We start from the raw sequence: 11,301 nt of genomic DNA, 5'->3' as shown, positions 1-11,301 counted from the left end.
TGAAACCCTATTATTAGCCTATTATTCTGCACTTTTACATCATGTCCATGCGTCTTCATCGAGTAGTTCTCATAACACATAGTAAAGAAAATACTCTATTAAATGTTCTGCAAGTATTGTTTCCACCAAGTAAATGGTTAGAAAAGTATTATGATATTAAATATATTTAAAGTACTCATTGTGTAGACTTCCTCCATTCACGATGTGGTAATAAGCAGCTAGTATTATTATTCATTCATTAACTAAGTGTAGCTAATTAGAAATACTTTATAAACTGTTTGTTTGTTCAATTTGTAGCCATGTGTCATGTCTCATGAACTGATTGTGTGTTTTACATTTGCATGGTAAAAAAAAGATTCCTCTTAGTGGTCTATGTAAGTATAAATTAGCATCAAATGGAAATAATACTCCAACACTGTACTCAGATAAAATGATTACAGTATTAAGTAAATATACTGAAAAAGATGGCCCACACAGTATTTGCACTTCACCTGCTCCATCCCAGCTGTATCCAATGCAAGCTGTGCCCTACCATCTCTGATGATGTATTATTGATTACCTGGTAGACTATTGATCACAGGCTCATACTTTGAGTTACTCACGTGTACCATCTTGTGTTCACAGTGTTCAGAAAATCTTGCTGCACATGCCTTCATGTTTTATATCCTCATGATTTTGTGGCTCTTTACACATCATGTGAACGTAAAACGATACACATTTGTATGTAATCAGTGTGTGTGTGTAGAACATGATCCTGTTTACAAATATTAAAAGAGTTCAACAACTTCTAATAAATAATAATGAGACATGTATTATGATAATCATCAATGATATGAACTTGTATATCATGATCTGATGTTTGAACATCTCTTCCTTGTATATAAGCACATTGCAGCCATGAGTTAGGTGGTTTTAATAGTTGGATCCACAGGAGCTGGGAGTCTGCTGACTACAACACCTCAGTACAGGTCTGATCAGCCCGTGTTGACTCAGTCAGATGTGGGATGAATAGATACTGTCAGTCTCAGCCCTTACAACACTTTACCTCTCTTCTGATTTGGCTGCATGAACCCACACAACTGATGCAACCTGTAAGCCCCGCCCAGATCCCGCAATCTAGTTTTCCCATTGGTCAGACGCTGAGGCTGCCCCTGCCATGATTGGCCCATGTAGCCGCTCGTCACAAGTTTACGGAGCGCAGCGGGCAGAGAGGAAGCCACGTTGACACGGACCGGGAGTTTCATGCCGGAGATTGTGTGTGTGTCCTCCGGAGGTAACGGTCGCGTCGTCGGGTGAACATCCGTGAACTCAGGCAGCTCCAGAGAAACATCCAGAGAAAGGTAACGAGCACAGGGCCATGGTTACGTGTCGCTTCCATCAGCTAGCACAGCGGCTAGCTCCCAGAGCCGCTAGCCCAGGACAGGTGGACGTTAGCTAGCTAGATCATGCTACCATCAGAACAGCATCGAGCAGAGCTAGTTAGCATCTACTAAGACAATAACAATGGGAAATCAGCACTGACACTTATCCCACAGTACGGTTGGATAATTAAAGTACAAACTCAGTTTCTCACTATGATGGAAAACAAAGATTTAAGATCCTGAAGTGACATTTAATTGCACTCAAACAAAGACTGAGTTTCCCATTAATGTAAACCTGCCAACTGAAGAGCAGTGATTTCCACCATATCCCAGTTAAACCAGAGTTTCTGGGATGTTTCATCATCCTCCCCTTGCTCTCTCTGGAACCACTCCAGCATTTTCCTCCACATCACCAGAGTCTGCCTGTGCGCTTTGAATCAGAACTGGATACACACATAACTCAGCTCATAAGTTTAGTCTACTGAAATGCATGGCTGTCACTAACAGATTTGTTATTTGCAGGACGGAGAGGCCACATCATCTGACAGCATGAGTGTTGGATTCATCGGAGCAGGCCAGCTGGCTCATGCCCTGGTGAAAGGGTTCACAGCTGCAGGTGAGGCCACTTTCTTGATTATGCAAGGTCCACCAGGCACTGACTGTTGCATCACTGATGGGAAATCTTAAACCAACATCAGCCGTCTTTGACAAGGGGAACATCCGAGCCTGAGCAATATGGATTTACCAGGGCTTACGTCAATAGCTATATTGGGTGGAAACTTTTCTAATACCAATATATTTGCAGACACATACTTTTCTATTTTTTTATGCCAATGAACGAAATTTTGGTTAAAAAAATATGTTCTGGGGCTTGATATTATAGTTTAACTATACACTTCTATTATAAATAACTTAATATGAAAACACACAAAAATATACAATTAAATTAAGAAAAAAAATTAAAATGTAGACATAAGTTTGCATCTTTCCTACATAGTTTTTTCTGTAAGATGAGTATTAAACATAAACACTGATATTTCTGTGAAAGGCTCTTTTTGATTCAATTGACCAACTGATGAATCTGTCAGGCTCTAGAAAAAGGAAGCAGTCACATCTATACACTAGTTATAAAACAAGGCTGCACCCGTAGACCAGTGATTTCCAAATATATGTACTTCCACAATTCTGAAATAATGATCTATGATCTTACTAAACGTGAATGTTATTTAGTTTGACTTGTTTATTTACTTTATAGTCCTTATCCTCTTCCTGTCTCTTTACTGCTGCAACATGTGAATTTTCCTGCTCGGGATCAGGAGACAGGTGTTATTTCCCATCTCAGTTTACCTCCTCATTCCTCACTCTCCACTTCCTCTACAGGTGTGATTGCTACACAAAGGATAACAGCCAGCTCTCCAGATACAGACCTGCCAACGGTTTTAGGGCTGAGGGTGAGAGGACACGTTTCTGCATGGCTGTAGGGGGCTGTCTGAAAATGAAAAGTGGTGGTGTGCGAATGAGGGGCGTGTCTGAAAGGTTATCATTTGTGCATGCAGCTGTAATAACATCAGTTTATTTTCTCAGTGCCTTTCAACATCCTCTCACTTTCCCATCACCAATTCTCCTCAATGTTCTTCTTCTTCTTCTGCAGAAAATGGGGGTGAACCTGACCACAAGCAACAAAGAGACCGTCAGTAAGAGCGATGTTCTCTTCCTGGCTGTGAAACCCCACATCATCCCCTTCGTTCTGGATGAGATCGGGCCGGACATCGAGGACCGTCACCTCATTGTGTCATGTGCTGCAGGTGTCACCATCAGCTCCATAGAGAAGGTCGGCCTCCTTCACCATTTCTCTCTGTCGCTGCTCTGTAATCTGCTCAAGTTTCTTGGACACTTTTTGTTGAAGTTGTTTGTCATTAATCCTGGAGTAGAAATAGTTTTACACCATGTATGTTCTTAATACCTATCCTCTGTTTCCATTGTTGTAATTTTCACAGAAACTGCTTCAGTATCGTTCCAATCCTAAAGTCATGAGGTGTATGACGAATACTCCAGTGGTGGTGAAAGAGGGAGCTACAGTGTACGCCACTGGGACACATGCAGAGGTAACAGAGACTTTAAGAGTCAAATTATTTATGAATCCCTTAATAGGAAGGACTTATTTATTCTGTTTTTATTCAGTCTTTACTCAGACTATACTATATATGACATATGAACATTTTGCCGTTCATTTTTCCTCCTCTTAGGTTGAGGATGGCAAGTTGCTGGAGCAGCTGATGTCCAGTGTAGGATACTGCACCGAGGTGGAGGAGGACCTCATCGATGCCGTCACCGGGCTGAGTGGCAGTGGACCAGCCTACGTAAGTGACTGACTGCTCTGTGTTTGTCAGAAAGGACAGTGCAGTATGTGAGGTTAGCAGACCCACCCGGTATCTGAATAGAAGGTGTCAAAGATAAACAATTTTGGCTGTGACTGAGCGGTCTGGCATGCAGAAAGTAATCCATGTAATCCTTTTGGAAAGTTGCTCAGCCGGTGATTACGTCATGTCAAGCGTCACAGTTTATTCAAATCTTGTACCATTCTAGTTAGGCTGTCTTATAATTTTCCAAACTCTTTTTTAAGAAAGTCACTTATTTATACTAATGCAGGACGGATCTGATAAGCTTCCGTTATTTATCTGTATAAATAAAAGTAACAATGTTTCGTTATCTATCACTTTTTTAGATTCATTATTTTGTCTATAAGATATCAACGTATTAAATTCATAATGAGAGCCAGATAAGTGATCTTCATAACTCTAGCTATCAAATAAATAATATTAGTATTTAACAAGTCACCTTTTTTTTGTATGGATTGATGTAGTTGATTAAACAACAACTCATTTTGTTTTTTCCCCCTGCAGTAAATGCCAGGTGGTTGTGTAAAGTAAAATTATTGAGTGTCAGGTTTTATTCTGTTTTCAATATTAAGCTTGAGATTTACAGTTGTTTTTTTTTTTTAATTAATATTGAGGACATTTTTGGATGATGGTTTTTAAAAGTAAATTTTATTGTTCTACTTTATATTATGAAGATTGAAAGTTAAGTAATCGAGAAGCAAGAAGCACAAGAACAGACTTCTATATTTTACATTTTGTGAAGATTTGACACGTTGCTTTTAAAGAAAAATATGAATCTTTTCACAGGCATTCACGGCCCTGGATGCTCTCGCAGACGGAGGAGTAAAGATGGGTCTGCCCAGGAGACTGGCTGTCAGACTTGGAGCTCAAGCCCTATTGGTTAGTTGTGTGTCTGTGTGTGTGTGTCTGTGTGTTGATTCTCTACAATTTAGTCTCCTTGAGTCGTTGGCCATCTGTGTGTTAGGATTGAATTGCTACTAAAAATGATGTGACTATATATCAAAGCTTGCCCGTTATTCTGAATAGCCAAAATAAATACAGAAGTCCTGACCTTAAAAAACAACTAGAATAGCACACTGTTTTTTGTAATTGTGGTAGCTTCTTTAGACTCGGTATCCAGCTTCTCTCTGCATCTTTGGGAGCAGTATTTTCGGTTTGGCTTTCTTTCAGGTGTTGTTACATAGTGAAGATGAATGCTCCGGGAGTCTCCTCTTATTTGCTCATTTGTCTGAAACATTTACAGAAGGCACTGTAGTAGTAAAGTCATGTTGGCACATTCTACTGCCATGTTGCCTGGAAAATCTTAAAATGTTCTTAGATTCGATGGATTTGATTTCCTGGAGGAACGGTTATTCAATATTTTGATGACAGAGGGATTTCCACTGTTGAGGATGGATTCCTCAACAGAGTTTTCCTTCATACAAATTCTCATCTCCTGCGTTTCTCTTCAGGGAGCAGCAAAGATGTTACTGGACTCGGATCAGCACCCTGGCCAGCTGAAGGACAACGTGTGCTCACCAGGGGGCGCCACCATCCATGCCCTGCACGTCCTGGAGAGTGGTGGCTTCCGCAGCCTCCTGATCAACGCAGTGGAAGCTTCGTGCATCAGGACAAAGTGAGATACTTGTAAAATGCATATCACACATGTACAACACCACCATCTCTTTGCTCCTGGGTACTAAGATTTGCATAACCCCATCAATTTTCAGTCGGGGTCACACTTTTCTGTCTATGAAATATCAAAAATAATGAGAAGTGTCTACAGATTTCATTTTTGCCAAATTGAACATCCTGGTAGTTATGGAAATGCTCAGGTTAAAGGAGCCAAAACTGAACTTTTTCACAAGTGACAAGTCATTGTATCATTGTTTGGCTCTTACTATGATAATTTTTATTTTTATATTCTGGTTTAAAGACCATGAAGAGAAGCTAAAATATACATTATATATATATATATATATATATATATATAAAAGCAATTGCATATTTCCTAATTACTTGATTTATTTCAAAGTTACACCATACAATACAATTCTCTCTTGATCCTACTCTTTTGTCACAAAGGACTTTGGGCTGTTGGTATCTTCTTGCTTATCATTGATACAATTTAATGAAACGTGATGCACACTCAAACCTTCATGTGTACTGCTCAGCTGACGTGAGGCCTCTCTTCCTCTCACAGGGAGTTGCAGTTCCTGGCAGACCAGGAGCGTATTTCTCCAGCAGCCATTAAGAAAACCACACTGGACAAGGTGCTCCAGCAGCCTGGAGTCACGGCCAGCGGAGGAGCTAATGGGAACGGCAGGTCGGGGCTCAACCTGTTCAACAATCGCAGCTCTGGGGTCAAGAAGAAGAACTGAGTACACATAGGGGCGGGCACAAACACAAACACACACATGTTACAGGATTAAGTGTACTATTTGTACACATGGAGTAAACAAACACATACTATTCAGCCATAGAATTAAACAAACAGACTCTGGACTGGTCTTGAAATCACATTCAAATTGCTAAATAATTTATTCATACTTAAATGACTTTTGGACAGTGGACCTGATGGTGTCACCACCAGTTTATACACAAGCACAAGTGTATTCTGGGTGCTCACAGTTACAGCCTTATGTCGTGATTTAGGATTACTGTTTACAAACACACAAATCCAGACACACACTGAGGAGCAAAAGTGCATTTACAATTTGCTATCTGGGCAGTTGAACGATAATGACCCAGTGGGCCAACATGGGCTCCTAGTATGCACCAGGCAGCAGATGGCTGCTGGGAATCATCAAGCCGTTAATGTCAATGTATGTCTTTAATGTCTATCTTGTAAAAACATGAAGCTACAATGTTAATCATCATTTATCCTTTTTTAGTTGGTGCAGTTATCTTTGTTAAGCCAACAGTATTGTCCTGTTAAAGACCGAATATGGGTTTATCAACCTTTTCATTTTTCTTATCGTATAACAACACTATGGTCCTCATGGATAAAATACCTTCCCTGTGTTTATAATTGGGATTTTTAGCACATTAATAATATTGTGCCTTAGACCCATAACTTTTTTCTCAAACATTAATGTCATTCCAAACTTTAAACCTCTGATGTCAAAAGTTTTCCTTGGATCCTTCTGTTAACGTTTCATATGTTTTTGTTGCGCTTTAAGGACCTTGTGGGTTTTGACCTGTTATCCTGATTCTTCAAATGTTTCTCACCATGAAGCCACTTTTTTGTGTTTTCTGTCACAGGGTAGTTTTCTGTTATTTGCTGAAAGAAAGTATTTCATTCAAACCGCTTGCTGAAGAATATTTAAGTATGGTAATGAAAGCGTAAAATCAGCCATCAATCCGTCCTGTAGTGTTCTGTATATTTTTTATCCCCATCAATGCTAGATGTTATGTGCGCATTGGTTCAGCATATCAACCACTGAATTGGTGTGCCTGGCAGAAAGATGATATTAAAGAAACAGATGCTTACATATTTCCTAAGCTGTTTGTCCAGGACTGAGTTTAATGTGATACCAATTTTTACTCTTAAAGCCCTACACGAACTCTACTGGGTTGCTTTTCAAAAATGAAGTGTCCACTTCCTTTTTACTGGCTCCACATGTTTTGTGTGGTTTAAGGTTCCTCTTGCACGAGAATGAACCAGATTGCTCTGTCAGTGAAGTCATTAATATGCACCCTGGCCTGCAGATGGTGCTGTGTGATCATGGACCATTTGCACATGCTCATGAAGATCACATTACGCTCAACACAGCTGCCAGTTCAGAGGGACTAAATTGACCCTGGCCTAACATCAAATATAACTACACCACGTCACTTATTGGTTCAAAGCATTAACTGTAGCGCTACAGTTGCATGTTTCCTTCTGTCCATCCAAAACACTCCCACTGTCTTATTCTGTCTCCGCTGGTCAGTCACTGCCTCTTCACAAAGTCAGATTTTGCATATGTCATAAATATGAATGGTGAAGGTGTTTCTCCTCGCTGGCCTGGAGATGCATTGTGATTGGCTGTGCTAAGAGGAAGCCCAGTCCAATTTTAGAAGCTTTCCGTCAGCAGGACATATGACCAGTGTGTGAGCGAACATGAATTTCCCTCTGCTCTTCTTCCTCAGAGGTGTTCATGTCTTTATTACTTAACCAGTTTAGAAACACGGGTGCTGTCAATGGCTAGGTAACCTTTAAGTAAAATATGTGAGTGAATAAAAGTACTTTGTTTAAGGTCCTAAATATAAATAGAAAAACACTGTTCAAGTCTCAAAAGCAGTTTTTCTAAACAGAAATGCCCCAGAGATTAATATTATATATGACATTATTAGATTGTTATATTTATACATCATATTTAAGTGTTATAGCTGCTACTCAGTAAAACAACATGGGCAATTGAGAGGGGAATTAGTGGAAATGTTAACAGATCTGAAACGTGACATGCTGCCCTGAAGAGCCACTGCTTTTTTCCAAATGATCACGAGTCAAAATGGTTGCTTTTATTTTTGCATTCATTGATTTTATGAGCTATAACCATTTTATTCATACAAACAAAATGTTAAAATGGACAGCAATGGCGCTGCAAAAAGGTTCCCAGTCTTTCTGTGTAGAGTTTTCATGTTCTCCTTGTGTCTGTGGGTTTTCTCCAGGTACTCAGGCTTCCTCCCCATTGTCCAAAACATGCAGTTGGGGGTTATATTAAATGGAGTCTTTAAATTGACCGTAGGTGTTAATGGTTGTATGTTGACCCTGTAATATGCTGGCGAACTGTCTGGGGTGTACCTTGCCTCTCGCCCACTATCTGGAATTTGTTCCAGCTCCTCCCTGCAACCCTCAATGGACAAGCCCAATAGACGATGGATGGATTAATTGATAATCTGATCATTTCTAAAAGTAACAAATTCTCATGAATTAAGCCGAGTAAAAGCATTAAGTACTAAATTGTATTTAAGCTCAGTGTTTACCAATGAGCACTGTGAGCTTCCAAACTAAATATCAGTAAGTTAGTAGAGGGCTGAAGTGCAGGCACATTTAGGTACATGAAGATGCAGCAGCTCCAGCAGACATGAAGTCTGTGAAATATTTGGGTCCAATATGCTCCAGGCTGCTACATTGTGGATGAACAGATGCTGCTCTGTGTTGGAATGACAAAACACAGGTGCATAATGGCAAAGGAAAAAGTGATGGCTTGTGAAGAGCCATGTCCACATTATTATCGAAACAATTTATTCAGTACCTATTGTAGGATTAGTTTATTTTTCTTAAACTCACACACACCAGTGTCCCTTGATTAAGTTGCAACCCACATGCTCTTAGTGCTCTTGGGCTGTTTATTTGTGCGTGCAATGGTTTTTCCTCCGCCACTGAAGTGTCTTGCTAATCCCTTTTTTATGCCAAAAGGTTATTCTCCGCTTGCTCCTGTCGCTCTGCGTTAAGATTAGCCATTCCCGCGGAGACTTCCATTTGCCTCTCATTATTGGACTTCTGTTGCGGAGGATTTAAGTGCCTCCATTCCACCCAAGGTGAGGAGGCTGCTCTCTGTGTCAATCATTTTGACACTGGCAGAGCGTCTTAGATGGCAGTTCAGTGGCGGATAATCCTAGAGTTGGAAAGTTTGGACTGTGAATGTGTGTGTGTGTGTGTGTGTGTGTGTGTGTGTTGGTGTCTGTGTGTGTGTCTGTGTCTCTGTGACTGTGTGAGCACGTGCTGATCCAGCCCAGCATGGGATTTCTGTCCACAGGTAGGCCAGATGCTACCTGTCATCTCCATTCAATCAATGCAATCACTGACCTTTGCAACATGGTTGTTTGCATATGGTATCAGGGCCAGGAGGAGAGCCAGAAACCAAGATGAGTACAGAGATGGAAAGGCTCTTTCTTTGCTATTTGATTGTCTCCTCCATCACCACCTCCACAGGACATCCCCCTCATTCTCTTTACGATGAAAAACAGACAAGTAAGAGGTGTTTGTTTGTGGTGGCAGTCGTCCATGTTCCTGTTTCAGTGTTTTTGCACTGTGTGTGTGTGTGGGTGTGTGTCTGTGTGTGTGTGTAGCTGTGATCTCTGGGCTGATACAGTATCAGTCTGGTGCAGCTGTCTGGCGAAACGGTTGCGGAAAAGAGGAAGCTCTTACTGTTACCACATAGTCAGTGAATCTGCAGCTTGTGCTTCTGTCTGGTGTCAATGTGAAGTGAACAGGTCTCCAGGGTGCACTCAGACACACACACCTGTGTTCAGACCACATCACCTTTTACATACTTTATTGTAAATGCCATTTTGCCCATCAGTCTACACACAGTAATGATGATAATATAACTTTATTTCTATAGCACTTATAATGTTATAAAGTGCTTTACAAGATTTATGGGAATAAAATAACTTAAAAGAAAATATTAAAAACAAACATCTTTTAAAATCAGGCAGTAAAAGGCTTTCCTTTAAAAATAAGTTTTAAGAAATTATTAAAAAACGAATTAACTGCTGACAAGTCTAATCTCTTCCTGGCATGGAATTCCAGAGTCTTGGGGCCCTAATGGCAGAAGCCTGGTAAGCCTGAGTCACCAGGCTTGACTTTGGAACTGCTACCAAGTGTTGGTTGGGAAATGTTAGATCACTGCCGGGAGCAGAGGGAGTTAGTTCCTTTGAAACATAACTGGGGGCCAGACCGTGCTGAGCTTTACAAATCAAACCTTAATTGAACTGGCAGCCAATGAGGAGAGAAGAATGAAGAAAATTTAAAAAAATGTAATTAAGAATTCAATTGTTTAAAATCCACATTGCTATCTTTCACAGTGAGGCTAACTATCACTAGTACATTTGAGATTGAATTATTGTGCGATGCATTGTGAAAATAACCTTTTAAACTTAAACAATCTCAATATACATGAGTTTTTTATACTGCTTATATTCTTCTGAGTCTGTTTCCTTACTGTAACTTCTACTTCTCCAATAAGAAAAAAAGCAACCACTGTTTATCCCCCACATCCCCTCCCATCTCCCCCAGACAACTCAAATTCAGCTCAGATAAATGTATTGGAGTAAAAAGTACATTCTTTCTGTCTGAAATATAGGGTAATGCAATGTAGCATAAAATTGTAATACTCAGCTCATAATACTAGAATTGACCTCAAAGTGTTACTTAAACACAGCACTTTAGTGAATGTGGTCAGTTTCCAGTTTTCACTGCATCACTGTGTTTCTGACCCAACAGTTTTTGTGGGGTTTAGTTTCAATAAGGCAAGAAAGGAAGAACTCAGCACTTCTACACCACAATGTAGAAATACTATCTTAGAAACATTAGTATAAAAATATACAAAAAGCTTAAGTAATCATTATGCATAATAGCCCATTTCAGAAAAAAATGTATTTGTAATACTGGATATAAATATTGATGTTGTAGTTAAAGTTGGGGCTCATTATATCTACATGTATTTATTTGTTAAAAGAATAATCTGAATCTTCACAATAACTAAAGCTGTCAATAGAATATGATGGTGTTAAAATTACAGCATTGGCCTCTGAAGTTATCTGCAATAAAGAAGCATAGAATAAACATA

At 39.8% G+C, this 11,301-nt stretch overlaps 1 protein-coding gene across 1 annotated transcript; it reads left to right on the top strand.

The window, feature by feature from the left end:
- Nucleotides 1-1,192: 1,192 nt before the first annotated feature.
- On the top strand, nt 1,193-7,243 carry pycr1b (pyrroline-5-carboxylate reductase 1b). Its single transcript, XM_061089428.1, has 9 exons — nt 1,193-1,340; nt 1,884-1,977; nt 2,742-2,812; nt 3,013-3,192; nt 3,359-3,466; nt 3,608-3,721; nt 4,547-4,639; nt 5,212-5,375; nt 5,943-7,243. The coding sequence occupies exons 2-9, from the start codon at nt 1,911-1,913 to the stop codon at nt 6,118-6,120; spliced, it is 975 nt and encodes a 324-aa protein (XP_060945411.1). The 5' UTR covers nt 1,193-1,340; nt 1,884-1,910; the 3' UTR covers nt 6,121-7,243.
- Nucleotides 7,244-11,301: the final 4,058 nt, after the last annotated feature.

The sequence above is a fragment of the Limanda limanda genome, chromosome 2 (assembly GCF_963576545.1).
Source record: "Limanda limanda chromosome 2, fLimLim1.1, whole genome shotgun sequence".
Classification (NCBI taxonomy): domain Eukaryota; kingdom Metazoa; phylum Chordata; class Actinopteri; order Pleuronectiformes; family Pleuronectidae; genus Limanda; species Limanda limanda.
Note: the sequence above shows the minus strand (reverse complement) of the source record. Positions and strands in the feature narration are given on the sequence as shown.